Source organism: Hylobates moloch, unplaced genomic scaffold, assembly GCF_009828535.3.
Source record: "Hylobates moloch isolate HMO894 unplaced genomic scaffold, HMol_V3 SCAFFOLD_11, whole genome shotgun sequence".
Classification (NCBI taxonomy): Eukaryota; Metazoa; Chordata; class Mammalia; order Primates; family Hylobatidae; genus Hylobates; species Hylobates moloch.
This window is the reverse complement of record NW_026652286.1, coordinates 78,483,113-78,501,116: the sequence shown is the minus strand read 5'-3', so window position 1 is coordinate 78,501,116 and position 18,004 is coordinate 78,483,113. Positions and strand designations below refer to the sequence as shown.

The window sequence follows — 18,004 nt, the reverse complement described above, 5'->3', positions numbered from 1 at the left end:
TTTCTTGTTTCGAACCTCTACAATTCCTTCTAAAAACTCACCTTATTAGGTCAGGCCCACCTAGGATAATCTCCCTTTTGATAAACTAAACTGATTAAGGACCTCAATATGTGAAAAAAATATTTTCTCATACAGCATATCATAATTACAGGTGTGATATGCTCTCAGGTTCACAAATCTCACCTACACTCAAGAAGAGAAGAAGGGCTTGCATCATTAGAGGTCATCTTAGAATTCTGATGAAAGCATTTGTTAAAAGTCCCTGTGTTACAGTTTCAACATCTGGGTCTCTAAGTATGATTCTACTTATCACTTTATTTCTTGGCAATGAGTTATTGTTTCATTGCTTTTCTTTTCTTTTTTTTTTTTTTTGAGATGGAGTCACTCTATCACCCAGGTTGGAGTGCAGTGGCGTGATCTTGGCTCACTGCAACCTCCGCCTCCCGGGTTCAGGGATTCTCCTGCCTCAGCCTCCTAAGTAGCTGGGATTACACGGATGCACCACCATGCCCGGCTAATTTTTGTATTTTTAGTACAGATGGGGTTTCACCATGTTGGTCAGGATGGTCTCAAACTTCTGACCTCGTGATCTGTCCGCCTTGGCCTCCCAAAGTGTGTTTTATTGCTTTTCAAACTTTTTAAAAATTAAATACTGGACTTAGTAGGAGAAAAGCAATAGGGACTGAGGTGAGTACTATATAACACATATGTAAATGACACTTCTCTTTTTTTGCAAGGACTTAATTTTGGGGAGAGGTGAGTAAATTTAGTTAGGAGTTGAGTGGAGTTTGGGTTTTGTTGTTGCTAGCATCACTTTCAGTGATGGCTTCGAAGTCATCTAGTAACAGGCTGTTGTTACCTTGTGCCTAAGGTGGAGGCTGAATTGCAAGAGAATTTTTCTCTTGCTCCTTATTCCTGCCTTCATTCCTGCACTCCTTTGCCACAGTGGAGGCCTCTATTCTGCTGCGCTCCTATCCCTCATTTCGGAAGTAGACAGGTGTTGTTTGTTAATCAATGCTGTGCTTGTATTGGAAGCAAGCTAGAATTTTCTGTTGTGCCTGCCCAGCCTCAGTCTTAGGCGGTTTTCACCTTATCCACAGGGATGGAACTTTCTCAGTATTTCTACCCTTCCATCTCCTGGAAGGAAAACTGTGGTTGACCTTTGATGGGAGTTTTCTGCCTCTCTCCATCATAGTATCCCTCTGAATAGCATAGGTATAGGATCTTGGGCCCATGACAGTTTCCTGCCTCTCTACCAGGGGTAGATAATTTTTGCTTCTATTCCTTTTCCAGAGGCAATGGTTCCTTGTCTGTGATGTGAAGATCAAAGAATTTTTTGCTCCTTCTCCAGTAGCCTAAAAAGCCATCTACTTTGTAGAAGAGAAGGATCTGGGAAGTCAGGCATGTTGAGTATCCCAGTAGCTGCTATTGACCTCCTGCACACTTGCCCCTCCAATGAAGTCTCTGTCTGGTCTCCTAACCTGCTCCCAATCTTTCTTCTAATCATCCAGTGGAGGGTCATGAGAAAGAGCTTCCAAGTGAATTCAAATTCTCTTTGTTCAGCAACCTCAACTGTTTCAAACTGACAAACTTGCCAACACTTGGTCTTTAAGAATTTGTTAATATTTACCTGAATTATTCTTACCCACTTGTGTTACTGCCAGTATAGCCCAAGTCCTTTCTGCTGTACCAATTGCGAAACTGTGTAGCTCATCTCTTTTTGAAGGGGTTTGTCCTTTGGAATTCAATTTACTTGGTCACCATGAGCAGCGTTCTGATTTGTACCAAAAAATATAATTTTGTAGATGATTAGGCTTTTTCTTATTGTTAGGGCAAAAGTGACATTTCTGAAGTGTTTTATTTCCTGGAAGCAGAAGCCCAGGGCTATAGAAAGAAATAAGTATAGTTTCATTTATTGAGCTCCTATTAGCAGCTGCTATGATAAGCAAATTATAAACATTTATTCTCAACTTCACAGCAACATCAAATGCTAGGTATTATTGCTCCTATTTTGTATGTGAGCAACAGGCTTTTTCCAGAGGCCAGAGAGTCAGTGTCAGAACAAGGATTCACATTTAGTTTTGTCTGATTCTAATGCTGATAATTTGTTCTTTCTGCTACTCATTGTTGCCTGTGGAACCAAGGAGTGGAGAAGTTTATAAAATAATCATGTAACAGTGGTATAAGTGCTATTATAGAGGTAAACATAGGACCTAGGGAAATTTTTTGAAAAGGATCTCCAAACTAAGAGAATCAAGAATGTCTACCTGAAGAGGTGGTTTTTAGAATGCTTCCTGATGAATGAGTAGAAATTAGGTGTAAAGGAAAAATGACACATGCAACACTTTGTCCCACTCAGCTTCTTTTGAATAAGTTTCTGTATATATTCCACATTATGGTTCTCTAGTAATAGCTGGTATTTGGTCTCCCTTTTTGCTATGTCATAGGCATGTGACCTAGCTCCACCAGTTAGATACTCCTACCTGAGATTTGAATTGGAAAAAGACCATGTGTGGAGCTCTTTCCTGCGAAGGTGTAAGAGTGATAGAGTACACTAGAGAGGCATCTCACTTTCAGAGGCAGTAGAAAGAGAAGTCCTAGCAGCAGTGTTCTATGTTCTCATGTTCTATGTCCTTCCTGCCAACTTTGATATATGTGTCCACTATTAGTTGGACATGGCTTGGGAGCAGATCAGTGGCCTGATTTGAGTATCATTCTTGGCTACTTGGCCTTCAGCACTGATTCTCTGTCTTCACTCATCTGGGAAACTATCTCATTTCCATTAGCAAATTTACTTGTTGCTTAACTAAGCTAGAGTAGATTTTGTTGATTATAATTGGAAATCTTGTCTGAAATGGGGGCAATCCAGGTAGAGGGAAAAATTGGCAAAACTTAGAAGGGGAAGAAGATGAAGCATTCTGGAAACTGGAGCTGTGAGTGATTTAATGTTATTGGAGTGGAAAGTAGGTGAGAGACGACACTGAAGTTGTTGACAGGCCTCATATATTGGACATAGAGTTATTTTAATCAGGAAAGTGACAGGATCATATTTATGTTTTAGGAAAACTACTCTGGCAGCCATGTAGGAAGAGAACTAGAGGGGGATATAAGTGAACAAGAAGCAAGGAAACCTATTAGGAGATAGTTGTAGTAATAACGGTGAGAAATTCTGAGTCCCTGAATCAAGTCAGTCATAATATGGATGACGAGTATGGGACAGAGAAAGGAAAGATGAAAGATAAGGGAATTTAAGATGTTGATTGATTGGATGTGTGAATGAGGAACAAAAGAGGTTATGGAATGATTCTCATGATTTGGGAGATTAGATGAATGCTAATGCCACTCACTGAAACAGGCATACAAGAGGAGGTGAGAATGTAGAGTGAAAAATGAGGAAATTTGGCATGTTGTAATAGAGAAGTCAAAAAGAGATCAAAAGTAGGCAACTGAGTATGTAAGGCTTGAATGGAAGACACAGATTTCATTGTTGATAATGTACAGGTGACTGTAGACAGCTTGATAATAGTGACATCAACCAGGTGGAATATTCCTATGAGAAGAGAAGGGGGCAAAGGGTACAAAGCTGAGTAATAGCAACATGCAAGGACTGGTTGAGGGAAATGGGGAATATAAAATAGACTGAGAAGAAATAAATAGAGAATTATGGGGAATATAATACCATGCCAATACATAAAGAGATCAATTTGATTTTGTTCCATATTGAAATGTTTGTTTAAATAAGGCTACAAGATATTTATTGGTGATCCTGGGAAGAACATTTTGGTAAAGTGACATAGTCAAGTAGAGGAGTTCAATAGTGGATTAAAGGCCACCCTTTTTAGTCACTAGGGTGTGCAAGGAAGAAGAGAAGTGGGTCATCATCTGAAGCAAGATGAGAAGGTAAGCAATCACAAGATCTGATGCATTTCCTTTGGTGCAAGTAGCATAGAGGCAAAGACCCATGGGAAGTCAAAGAACTACAGGACTAAAGGTTAGATGAAGCATCTGTACTGACCTTGAAGTTGTTTAAGATGATAATAGAACTTGGGGTGCACAGGAAGAATAAGCCAAATGCCAAAATCATTTATGAATGTGGAGCAATTACAGACAAGTCAGCAGGCAAAAATGGACAAAGAGGCAGTGCATTTTGACAGTATGATTAGATGAGAAGAAATTTTTTGCCTATCATCATGTTTTAATTTTAATTTTTAATTGACAATAGTTGTATAAATTCATGAGGTCCATAGTGATGTTTTGATATATATATATATATATATATATATATATATATAATTTATAGTGTTCAGATAAGGGCAATTAGCATAGCCATCATCTCAAATATGTATCATTTCTTCATGTTGGGAACATTCACGGGGAGGGATTTTTACATGTGGGCTGTAATTGTAAGGACTGACATTCCTTTTCCTTCTAGGCTTGTGGTACATGGAGTGGTATTATCAGGAGATGGGACAGTGCTCTGGGGAGAACTTGAGGATGTTCAGGGCTTCCTTACTTTATATGAGGGTCCTAGGGAGAATGGTGGCAAAGTCAGAGAGAGAGAAAATCGGTGGGAAGATGAATGGGGAGAAGGAAGAAAAGTGCAGAAGAGTATTGGGAGGAAAATGTGGACAAGACACAGAGAGATTAATGGAATGATTTAGATGTGAGGCTGTGACCAAGGAGGACATGGATATAGACCTACTGGGTTAAGCCTCAGGGTTTTCATTAAATCTCAAGTTAGTATTACCAGTTCCTGTGCAAGTCCCAATGATCCTGCAACCACCTACTTTAATGGTGGTCTTGGAGGCTTAAAGATGCTGGCTGACACTGACTGTGCTTAGATGTAAAAACAGAATATTGGTGGGAAGTATGGTTCTGTGAAAATCTCAGGCAGATGGGATTTTTAAAATGCCTGTTTTAGAAGTTTGACACAGCATCAGTTTAAGGTGGCCAAAGGATTAAGCAAATCTCTAGATTGAGCCAGCTGTGAACAAAATTGTTCCAAATCCCTTCTTTGTTTTAAAAAAAATGCTGAAAGACTCACATTTATGCTGGCAATTAGCTCTGAGGAGCTGGCAGAAGTTTTTATACGGGGAATGATCATGAAATTCTTTAGGGGGTCTTTATTCATTCATTTCTTTATTCATTTAGTCAAACAGTTCATTAAATCATTTATTGAAACATTGATTGCCTATGACTACGGACCTACCCAACTGCAGAAATGATGTTTTACAGACACAGTTTCAAGCCATTACCAAATGTTTAGGAACTTCAGAAGTGTTGGTGAAATGTACAAACTCTGAGAAGGAAATCATAATGGTACATTACTTGAACAAGCCGTCTTTATACTTGAGATTGCGGGACTTTGAAACTCTTAAGTAACCTTTTCCGTCAAGCCATGTACTAGGCATTGTGATTTGACAAAAATTTTCTTTAGTGATATTATACATTTTCTGTGTTTTTTACTTACTTTGTTGTTCATGACACTTTCCAGTCAGTACAGGTGGCTAAAAAACGTATTTATGCAATGGAACTTTGCTCAACCTACCATTTTCTTCAGATTCAGAAAAAATCAAATGAACCCTTGTTCTTTGCCACATGGAAGGAAAATCCCAGTCTAGATTTCTGCATAGCTCTGTGGGAAGGAGACATATTATTAGGGTTATTTATAGCCTAACATCCACAGAAACATGGGACTTAGAATTTTCTCTTTGTTTCCTTCCTTCAAGGGAACCACAAATACCAGTCTGTGGCATGTAGGGAAACTTAAACTGGAGGCACACATGTCACAGGAAGAAGATTACATCGAACATTCCACATCTTACAGTGTAGAAATTATATGTCAACTTTTCTGTTCTCTCAAGTCCGCTTGGCTACCCAGGGGGATCCTATGGGCCTTTTACCCAGCTTTCTGTTTTCTAAATGTCTTCTTTCCCTTTATCTTTTACTTTTCTTCATTTTTTGGGTCTACTTTTCCCTGTAAGAAAATAAAGTCAAAGACAGACCAACAAACAGGCTTTTCTTATTTCATGGAAAACAATTGGGTTTTCTGTTGCTATTTGAGACATAATTTCTATGTCTTATCTCTTGCTCTTTATAATTTATCAAAATATTTTATTGAAAAAGAAAAGTTATCCTTTGAAAAGACTACTGGTATTAGCTGCTTAGAAAATACAAAAATATATCACCTACTATATTTGCATTTGGTTTTACAAAAGTACTCTAGCTCGCAGAACTATCTGAAACTGAAATCCTTTTATGAACATGTATGAAAAGGTACGTTTTTCAGGCAGCATCATTTAAATGGGTTGAAGACAGATGAATCTGCACATTTTTGTCTGTCTTTTCGTAAACTTTCCTGGATGTCACCTTTCGTTCAGTTCTTATTCCTATCACCACTTCACTGATGTTGCAAATTGGGATATTTTACTTTCTAGGAAAATTATCTAAATATTTTTTTCCACTGATACTAATTTAATATGTAAAGTTGTGTTTACAAATTGACAAAAATATATTGAACAACTTCTCTGTGCTATTCTTTAGGGAAACTGAACAAGATGATAGTCTGCAAGTGCATTTTGAACAAATAGTTATTGAACTGAGTGTAACAAAGTAACTCTCTTCAAGGCTCTTTAGATCTTTCTAACGTGCTCATTGTATGCATTTAACTAGCTGATCTAGCCTCAAAGTTGGCTTTAGCCAATATGTTCAGAATCAACACACAGTGATCTTGTCTGGTAACTGGGTTCTTCACTTTGTGGGACCAAATGTTTTAAGTGAAAAGTTAAGTTTATGTTTAACTTAAACATAAATGTTATAAAGCCATATTTCCTAGTTTTATCTCATATCACCAGACTGTAATCCAGAGAGATAGCCCTTTTTACTGATGTCAAGCTTAAAATTTTGTTTTGGCCACAATTATTCTTTACTATAAGAAATAACTCTCTAACTTCATATCACGAATCCACTCTGAGGCTTAAATGAAAGATACCTTTGGAAATATGGCTAAAAACCACACCAAAACCCTGTTCTGTGTTAGTTTTTTTTTTTTTTTTTACAACAGTTTATCCAGCCAAACAAATGATTCCACAACTATATACAATTACATGGAGTATAGCCTTGTCTGATCAGAATATTTATCAGATCAACTTTTTTTTTTTAAGCCACGCTTTCCAGTGACATAGACAACACTATGAAATCAGCCAACCTGCAAGCTTCATTTGGCTCACCATATACACATGCTCCTCAACTTACAATGGGTTTATATCCCAATAAACCCATCTTCAGTTGAAATAGTATAAGTTGAAGATGCATTGAATACATTTAACTTGTTGAACATAGTAGGTTAGCTTAGCATACCTTACATGTGTTCAGAACGCTTATATTAGCCTCAAAGTCATCTAACACAAAGCCTATTTTATTACTAAGTGTTGAATATCTCATGTAACTTATTGAGTACTGTACCAAATGCATATCATCATAAACTTGAATAATCATGAGTAGAACGATCATTAAGTTGGGGACCATATTACCTAAAATATACTCTAGAGACTGTTAATAAGAAAAGGTGCTGTTTTTCTGCTTTCACTTAATTAAATTAATTCAATTCAATTCACTCATTCATTCAACAAATATTTATTAAGCACCTACAATATGCCAGGCACTGTGCTGGGTGCTGGGGATACAACTGTGAACAAGATAGACACAGTCCCTGCCCTCAAGGAGCTTACAGTCTAGTAGTTATACAGACGAGTACACAGGCAATTACAACGCAGTATGGTAAGTGCCGTGATGGGGGAAAGACATTAAAAAGGGCACCTAACTCAGTCTCACAGGCAAGGGGGTGGTGGATAGCCATGGAAATCTTTTCAGGGTAAATAAAATTCAATTTGAGTATTGAAGGATGAGTACAAGTTACTCAGGTAAAGAGGAGACAGGCAGGAGTTACGCACTGACGAAATAGTCTATGCAGTGCTCCAAGTGCTGCTTTGGATGTTCATTTGCTGACGGGAATAGCTGGATAGAAGTGAGAGAAGTCCTGGAAGAAATAAGCAAGGGCCAGGTCATGAAGGGGCTCATGTGATCTTCTCAAGAGGTTGGAATTTTTCCTGAGGGACCTGTGTGTGTGTGTGTGTGTGATTTATACTGTTTAAGATTGCTCTTACTGCAGCACAGAGATTGAATGGGGAATGGGATCTTGAGAGTTGATGGAAGAAAATCAGTCCTTCAGCTTTTCCAACTTTATCTTCCATAATATTCCTGTGCTCTCACTAGCCCATCTAATGGCATTCATTCCTTAAATGAGCCACTGACGTGCATGGCTTTGGGCCACTGCTCACTCATATGGCTCTTAACACCTTCTCCTCCTGTTAAAACTCAACTCATCCTTCAAGGCCAGACTTCTGAAATCATCCTAACTTGTGCTTTCTGCCAATACCCTAAGTACATGATTTTTATCTGTATTAGAGTACTTATTTATTATTTCAAATGAACCAAACCTTCTTTTGAAACATGTTAGTTTAATTCATACATAAGGTGATTTTTATAAATAAACGTGGGTATAATTTTCTTTACAATTTCCAGTTGAAAACAAAGACTAATTCTTCATTTGTTATCTACCCCAAACTATTATGAATGCCTTCATATGATTTAAAGGGAACAATAGGAATAAGGGGAGAAGCCCAAGAGACACATAATTTTATGCAGCAAAATACAGTCAAGTAAAATTTCAACACACAATTACAAGGTATGTTGTTTTTAGGACAATGATTCATTCCCCAACTCAAAGACTCCATCTTTGACAATTTAATCTGTTAATGAGTCAAAGATCTGAAAAAGAGGGGTAGCTTAGTATGCAAAAAATAATGAGGGCTAGCTACATTTTCCACTATGGCCCACCACTAATACAATCTCTCTTATAGTCTTGTAATTTCTCAAATAACTTTTATAACAATAAGAAAAAACTTTTAAGCTCTGTAGATATTGTAAGAACATCTGCTGTTTTATTCTTTTTGGTGGGTACAAAAGCCACAATGTTGTACACAGAATGAGATTATAAATAATACCATTAACATGAGTGACCCGTCGTCTCTTTCGAGTCTACACTGCAGACTGATGATTGAACCTAAACGTTTTCTTCCTTTTGCTTTTCTTCCTGGTTGTGAGACAAATGCAATCTGTGAACCGACTCATGTGACAGAGTGAAGGTTACAGCAAACAAGAAGATGACCAACAACTTTTATAAAAAAAAGTCTCTAAAGTTTATTACAGTGATGGCATTTATATCAATTATTGCAATGTATTGTTCCCTAAGATGGTTAGAAAAAAGAATTGTGTTGTCCTCTACTGAATTTACGTCAGTTAAAAAGCAAGCATGTTTCAGTATTTGTTTTCTCCAAAGTAAGTGTACATACTTCCTTTATTTTTTTCCCCACAGGATTTACATGTTTGTTCATTATTTTCTTATCACAGTTTAGTGATTTGTTTTCTCAGCTGGATTTTCTTCCATGGACTATATGGGTGTTCTGGAGACACAGGTTAGCATGTTCACGGACTTCTACAACTATTTTATCCTTTCCGGTGAAGACAAAGGCCTTTCTGAGCAAGAACTTCACAGTTCAATGTGCTAACTCACAAGTCTGATTAGTTTTTGAGTCCACTTGAATGAAATTTGTTGCTGTTAATACACCCATTCCAGCTCCCTCCCCCACCCACTCCCCGAAAAAAACTTAAATTGTGAGTTTTCCTGATATAAAATCTGAGTTTGGGTTTCCGAGCTGAGCTCATGCACACGTTGCTGCTGCTGATGTCCGGCCAGCGGGTTGGGATGGACTTCCCGCTCTCAGCCAAAGGATTGGTTTAGCAAAGACCCACGCGTGGCGTGTCCCTCAGGGCTGCGTTTCCATCAGTCACCAACAGTTTAATTAAGGCACTCAATTATTTTTTTGGTTTTTATGGTAGGTCCGATGCAATGACAGCCAATCCTGAACTTTGTCTGATTGCAGTTCCAGTGTGTACAGCCTTTGGGCAGTCAGGTGTCAAGACGCGGCCATTCTCTCCCACACTCCCAGTGATGGATAATCTGGCTTTGTTTCTTATGGCTTCAGAAAAGGTCAGCTGGGTTGCATGGAAAGGAAGCAGAAAGAATGCGGAGTGTTACCATATTTCTGGTTCTTCAACAAGATGTTCCACAACAAACACCGAAATGTAAATAATTAGACATCTGCATTTTTTTCCATGTTCTTTTGGTCATATGAAAACTGCTTAACCAGGGAAAGGAAAGCTTAACTACACCGAAGAATGAATCTGTCTAGAGTTTGTGGTCCTACCTGTGGAAAAACTAATTCTAAAATCATAATATTAAACTACTGTTAGTAAATCTGGGCAGGAAATATCTTTTAACTTGCTGCACTGTATATCTTAGTACTTCTGGATGAGCTTAAAAGCTCTTTTATGTTTGACAACATTCTTTAAATAGTATTTCCTTGTCATGAAATGTCTTTACAGTGCGAGGATTAGACTACCAGAACTAATGAAGTATCTAAACAAACGATATGTATAGACTATTCATGACAGATCTTCCTGTTTTATAACACAGACCTATCCACAGACACTTCATTCATTCACACCAGTTATAGACATGACCCAGAACAGCACAATTAGTGACATATAGTTCACTCTATGCTATTATGAACACTACGGCTCATATTTTAAGAACTGTATTTAAAAGGAGTGCACTGAAAAGGGATATGTTTCAAAGCCTACTGAATGGTCATCACTGGGGAACCTCCCATATTGAGGTTACAGAGTCAGGGATCTGAAATCAGTAAATTCCTGCTCCTTATCACATTAGATAGCAGATAACATTATACAAAGGAGAAACAGGTACTGCTATTATGTTAGTCTCATTACTTTTCATTCACTGTCTAAATTCTTTCTAATAGCTAGAATTATAACAAGAGGAAAATAGGGTAAAGGAGTGATTCTCTAAGTTTGTTATGACTTAGTTCATAACTCACAACTCATCATGTATCTAATTTCCTGTTGTGAATTCAAGTTTTTCCAAATCTTTAGGAAATTCCATCCCTGTGTTTATTCTGCCCTGGAGCTTAAATATTAGAATAATTATATATTAAGTAATGAAATTAGTAACTAGTTTAAAAACTGGTGGAGTAAAAATGTTTACAGATCAGTTACTCTGAAAACTTCAGAAAGTTGAAGTCAAATTGCTAGTAATGACATATAAATGACAAAATCAAGGTCAATCTCACAATTCTGTTTCAGTAAACAGTCTTAAAAATTAATGCTTATCATCATAATCAGAACTCAGGATATGGTCTTTACAGAAACATGGATAGTTTTTATATTTAGAAATCATGGAAATATAACAAGGATTTTAGAGAAAAACAACACTTTTACCTGATTATCTTCTATTAGTCTGTTGAAATCAAAGTCCTTCTGTCTTTTATTTGGCACATAATAGGCACTCAGTAAATATTTGTTGAGTGGATGAATGACCTTATATAGGAAGATACTTTTTCTCTTTCTTGTAAATGAAACTGATAGAATAATATTCTAAAATTATTCATAATTTATCAAACCTGCAGAACTGTACACTAAAAAGGGTAGATTTTATTGTATGTAAATTGTACCTTAAAAATGTAAATGAATACATTGCCCACTATTTTAAATTGAACAGAATTGAATTTCACTGCACCAGTGAGGAAGTTAGAAATGAAACAATTCAATTCCATTTGAGCATTTGAAAGAATCCCTTAATTGAGAACCTCACTCATATAGAATAATCTCACCAAGAGAACTAAAAAGTGTACATGGCTGCAATTGTCTTGGTTTTTGAAGTGAGACTCTGGGGAGATTGTGTTATTGGAGGTGAATATTTTCCTACTCAATATTAAAGTACATATGCTTTTGGGTGTGTGTATAAAAAGAAGCATTAGCAAAGTAGTACTATTTATAGCAAGAAAATCTAGCAACAAAATATATTTAAGAAACATAAGCCAAGACTTGGTATCAAGATGTTAAATAACTTTCTAGTGTAACCTTTTCAGTTTTACGTGTTTTAGATGGACATTTTGGGGGTCAGAACCCTTTAGTGAGTACCTAACTATATGGAATACTCCAGTTACAGCACTGGCATTTTCCATAATCTTCCAAAGAAAACAATTTGGGAGCAGATTTAGGAAGTTTATATTAGTTAGATAAAGTCATATGCTGAAGAAAACAAGAAAAATGAATATCCATGAGTCTAAACCAAACCAATGTATTAGCCCGTCTTAAATCTTTGGAGTCCCCAAACCACTCAAACTCTCCAAACCACTCATCTCTTGTTTAACAAGAGATTTAGGAAAGATAGTTCCAGAGAATTCATAGGTATCTACTAATCACTAAATTTAAACAAAACCAAAATCAAAGTCTGAATATGTTTCTTTAGATTCCCTTTCAACATTTAATGTTAAGCAAAATAGACAATTATTTGTTAAAATCCACTAGTTTAGCTTTGTTTTAATTTTTCTTCAAGAGGAAATACTAAAATACCATTAATAAAAGCACGGTAATTTTTAAAAAATGTTTACAGAAGGCTTTTGCCATAAAAATCTGTTTTTGTTGTCTTTCTTTTCTTGATCATGTTTGTAAGGAAAGGAAAACTTCCAAAGGTTGAACAATTCCATATAATCTCAAATACACCATCCTCTTTTATAGATTAATGCAATGAAGTATATTACTTAATAAAACTTTGACTTCTTATTTTTCTTTAAATCTGTTTTAGCATTTTTATTTTCTATAGTTACATCATCTGTATCTTCCATAAAATGCCATTTCTATTCATCTTGATGTGAACCTTTTGAGGCTCCTCAAACTGGAAAACTTTCTAGTAATTTTACATATGGTCTGGGTTTTGTTGGATTGTTGTGGCTTATGTTCCCTTGAGGGATGATCACTTTTTACTAGAATCTACCATGGATTGAAGGTGTCAGTTTTGTTTTTGGGATTCTGGGGCAATATTATTTTTGAATTACCAGTCATTTCCATAATTATGGTCATAGAGTTTATGCAAGTTTTCCTTTAATTTGAGAGTACAATAAAAACTGCTTACTTATAAGTTTTGACAGGCACAGATTATTTCATTTATCCCGAATGCCACTGTCTTTTAAAATGTCCAATGGATGCTTCCTATTTATTTGAAATTTATTGTCTTAAATGTTCAAATCTACCTCTAAAGGCAATTCACGTGAGGAACTTCAATTTGAAGTTGTGACTCCAAATACAATGTTACATGTAAATTGTGTGTATATGATGTGGGAATTTACATCTCCTTTTAATAACTTCCCTGAACTTTGAAATGAACTAGCATACACAGTATTTATTTCTAAAAATTTCTAATACTCTTTTATTTGCTTAATTTCCCCACCCTTGTGCCTTGCTGATGATGGCTGGAGTGCCTTTGTTATGCAAAAGAAAAGTCAGTTTTAATGAACTGGTAACAAAATCTAGTAAGGACATCTTATAAAATTCATCTCAGAATTCAGTCCAAATAATTGGCTCTGAAAACATCAAGTATTGTTTTTCTCAATTTGAAAAAATCTCTCATCAACTCTGTAAACATTAAGATGAAAGCATTCCTCTAATGGCTAAGACACCTTGATATTATCCCACTTTGTAGTTTTGCTATTATAAGACATGCTAAAAATGTTTGGATCGAGTGAATTGAGGATTTAGTTCTTAATTCTTTTTCACAAAAGTTGGAAAAAATCATTTTGGAACTATCTATGTGCTATTGTACTCAGTCACTAATTTCTACATTATGGATGAAAGCAATTAGATCTTGATAAAAAGGGATGGCATTGGCTCTTTGCTTTAAGATACAAGTATTTCAAAAGCTTTCATATAAATAAATACAAAAATCAAGCGTGTTTAGCTGGTGTAAACTCAGATGTACATCTTACTGAAAGTATATCAGCTTTTTGACTCTAGGGTACATCAAGTACCAAATATCTCTTGGAAGTTCAAAGACTCATTTATCATTGTAATGAAACTGAGCAGCCTATTCAGTTAGCTATTATAGATAATTTTAGAAAATGGGTTTTAGAGTCCTGATTTTAGGAAGAGCAATAACAAATCCTTTCAGATCTTATTTTAAAGCTACTTCCTATTACTAGAGGAAAGAAGTGGACATTTAGATGTTTTTTAAAAAAAATCTCCATCTCCTATATTTTACTGAATGCTTACAATTTTTTATTGTGCCATGATGAGAGGATGTGAGTAAGTGGGGTTGACCTGGATTGCTTAAAAGCAATTGAAATGAAAAAAAACATAGTTTATAATGACTCACTGCAATTTTTATCTTTTTCTGAATCTTTCCTATAGGACACAAATATTGCTGACGTCTCTGATGGAAAAAGTGCTGTATTGCCTAAAATGTCTATTTACCTTAGTGATACTTTGAGCATAAAAGTTGAATTTCATCTAATAAATGTGAATTGTAGTCAAAATTCTGATGATCACTCTTCCTTAAAGGTCTGGCCCAAGGACTACCATCAGATAAATAAAAAGTGGGATTTCATGCTTTAAAAATGTAGAATGATGGCTAATGTAAAACAAATTAGAAGAGGAGCCAAAATTCATTGAGCACATACTCTGTACCTTGGAGTTTTTACATGTATTGGTCCTCAGAAAACAATATGACCTTGTCAAAAATAGGCAACTGTCTGGGTTTTGATCACTTGGAACAGATTTTGTGCTTATTTTTTAGCACCTACCCTAAAATTGAACTGTTACAGAAAAGATTTGCCCAGTCTATGTGCAAGGAAGCCCAGATCTAATTTCCAATTTTCCCCAAATTTCAGGTAGAATATACTGTTTAAATCATTTCACAGAGCAATTCTGGTTTGTTTTTATCTTTCTGACCCTTGCAATGCAGATATCTATTGGCAACATAAAGTTTCAAACAGTACATCTGCAGCCAAAGAAAACCGAACCAATTTGCACTGAAGTTTTCAAAAATATAAAGCTCTAATTAGAAGCAAGCAATACCACCACTGGACAGACAGGTCACAACACTGCGTTCACAGGATGCATCCCCCACTCACTGTAGTCGGGCCTAAGTCCTACCCCTAAATTTTAATACTTTCGGTTCCATATACGTTGTAACCTTCTCTATAGGTTGCTAAATTCTGGGTATTCTGCGAGGAAGTTGGGTTAAAAGTCTGTGCACTCTTTGCCACCTTCATTCTCTTCGCTTCTGCCCTGGACTTGTAACAGAACTCTATCAAAGCCACCAGCATTGCCAAGCCCAAGCCGCCAACCAGAATGTAGAAGACGCCTGCTACATTGCTCAGGCTCAAGGCACTCGTCTTGTCCTAGGGGGGATAAAGACACTTCAGTTAACTGTGGAAATGTCACATCCAAAAGGTAAAAGAACACATGAAATCCAAAAAGCCAATGAAAGCAAATGCTTAATTTAACCTGAAATTATTTACAAGTATAAGTCACTGATGTAGACTAATGGACTTAAACATAAAGCTTATAGCTCTTGGGAGAAGTAAAATTATAATAGTTATCAACAAATTGTATCTAATTACATTCAATGAAATCAATAACATTTTACCATTATTAAATATGCAATGAAAACCATTATATTTAGCCATATATAAGCATTTACATATTTACATAGAGTGGCAGAAGTGGGCTTATTATTGTTAAGTTTGAAAATGACAGGTTTAAAATCTAATTATGGGAGAAAAGGGACGTCTTTTGGCTTTGCTTCTATTAGAATATACTTTTAATGTTTGAGATTTCTCTTGAATAAATCCAACTCCACATTTCCTAGTTGAGCAACTAAGGAGTTGTTGAGCTGATAGTTTCACATTTTGTTCATCGTTAATTTACCAAATATATGCAAATAATGTGCCAAGGTACACATTATTTGTTCTTTCAGTTACATTTACGAGGGAAATCTCATGGAAAATGTTACTTTTGCATATTATATACTGTTTAGAAATAATTATCTATGTGTAACTCAAGTAATTTTTAAAGATAACTTTAAAAAATATATAAATTATTATGGTCAATTGAGAAATAAGTTATTTATGTATGGATGAATTTATAATTATTTTTATTAATTAAAAATACAATATCATTCCCACTTAAAAATGCTTAGTCCATTAATATTTTAGAGATATTATTCTTCAGAGCTTCAGTACACATATAATCTTGTAATAAATCCAGAATAATCTCTAAGTCCTGCTCTTATGATTAGAAGATACTAAAATTGTAACAAGAATTCAAAGTTGTTTAATAAATTATAAATACGCTTATTACATAATATTATTGCAAGAAGTATTTTGGTAGACTACCTGAAGGATGCCCTGTAGTCATTATCTTCTCAGCAGTATGTTTTGTGCAAAATGTGATTCAGACCCTTAACGAGTTTTATAGGAGAGTATTTAACTCAAAAGATGCACTATATACACTGTCACCTTAGTCACAACATCAACTGACTGGGCCAAACATTTTAGGGTAACTTCATTTTTGAAATAATTACTCATTAAGTATTTAAGCTTGTCTGACTTTACATCAGGATTTCAGGTAATGGTTTAATTCTCTGGCCAAGCTTGTCTCATTCCACTCTGGTTAAAGGGCAGACAGAAATGATTAAAATATAGGGATAAAAAAAAATACAATAAAATAAAATATAGGGATAAGGCCTGAAAGGGATTCATTAACGTTAGTTTGTCTCCTTAAATTAATTGAGGCTCTCCTATTTAAACCAGTCACATGTTTAATATCTTAGAATATCCAGTAATTTGTTTTCTTTCTTAAAGAAGATATAGAAAGAAATAAAAGGGGATTCCAAGAAACTTCAGCTCTGGCTTTCAGGTGCTGTTACTATATTCTATCAACTTGTGTAGGTATTTAGATTCGCCGATAAACTTGTAATTTTTTTAAAAAAATAAAAACATAACTATTTCCACTACTTTTATTTGTACTCAACAAAATTAGGCATACAGGTTCCTGCATTTTTTATTTTTTTCCTGCATTGTTTTAAAAAGAATTTATGATTAAGAGATCTTAGAACTTGAGAACATTATTCATAAACATTGATTAATTAAAACAATTTCAATTGGGCGAGTAGAATTGAAAGGTTCAATCTGTTTATCTATCAGCACAGAAATATAATGGAGGTTCTTCAAACTAAAGTGGAATGCTTGTCACTATGGTGACAAAAGACTGAACCTCTGAGTAAGCATTTATTTAATATTTAGAATCTCCTTTCTCTGGTTTACTACTGATTTCCTGTTTTGAGAATACATCAGTTCTTGAAATAACATGATTTCATGAAGTCTTGCCTCCAAAACAAACAAAAAAACTACCCCAAAAAACACTACTTTTATTAGTGGTACGTAAGTTTGAGAATAATGTAAAAGGAATTTTATTATTTAAAAATTTTTGCAGTTTTAAGTTAATTTAAAAGTCTTAATATTGGGGAGCAGGTTGCAGTTTCCTGGAAAGACCATCCATATGGTTGAAATTTATGACATTAGCTTTTTAATTTAGGCAGTGGGTGAGTGTATAATGTTCAGTTTTTATGGTTTCCATATACTTTTGACAATTGCTCCCGTTTACTGCTTTGTGAACACAAGAGGAGGCCCCGAACTGCAGCGACTGACCTTGCTTCCAGAGTCCTTGGGTCCACATTCACCTTTATCGTACCACCATTTGTTTTTCAGCTTGTCTAAGACGCCTGCCTCACTGAGTTTCAAAACGGCAAGGTTTACAGGAGTTCTTCACGTGGAAAATAACATAAATAACATTATATATGTTATTTTATGTTATTCAAGTAAAACTACATTAGAATCGCATGGCAAAGTGACAGAGCAGAGGCCACAGTAGGTGCTATGTCTTGTACTGTAGGCCCAGGTTTAGAATCAGACATAAAACTGGGGCCTGCTCCATCGCTTTAGGTAACAGGCACATACTGCTAGGG

The 18,004-nt window shown here is 35.6% G+C and overlaps 1 protein-coding gene across 7 annotated transcripts in view; it reads right to left on the bottom strand.

Annotated features, from left to right (window-relative positions):
- Positions 1-7,524: 7,524 nt before the first annotated feature.
- Positions 7,525-18,004, bottom strand: part of GRIA4 (glutamate ionotropic receptor AMPA type subunit 4) — a 392,397-nt gene continuing 381,917 nt past the window's right edge. For 3 of the 7 annotated variants that reach the window (XM_032167274.2, XM_032167270.2, XM_032167275.2), the window contains exons 16-17: positions 15,243-15,377; positions 7,526-10,116 (exon numbers count right to left, since the gene is read on the bottom strand). In XM_032167274.2, coding sequence (XP_032023165.1) covers positions 9,952-10,116; positions 15,243-15,377 — 300 coding nt within the window. In that variant the 3' untranslated portion in view covers positions 7,526-9,951. Of the gene's footprint in view, positions 10,117-15,107; positions 15,378-17,687; positions 17,803-18,004 lie in introns of all 7 variants that reach the window. The other 4 variants (XM_032167271.2, XM_032167273.2, XM_032167272.2 and 1 more) reach the window with 4 other exon arrangements.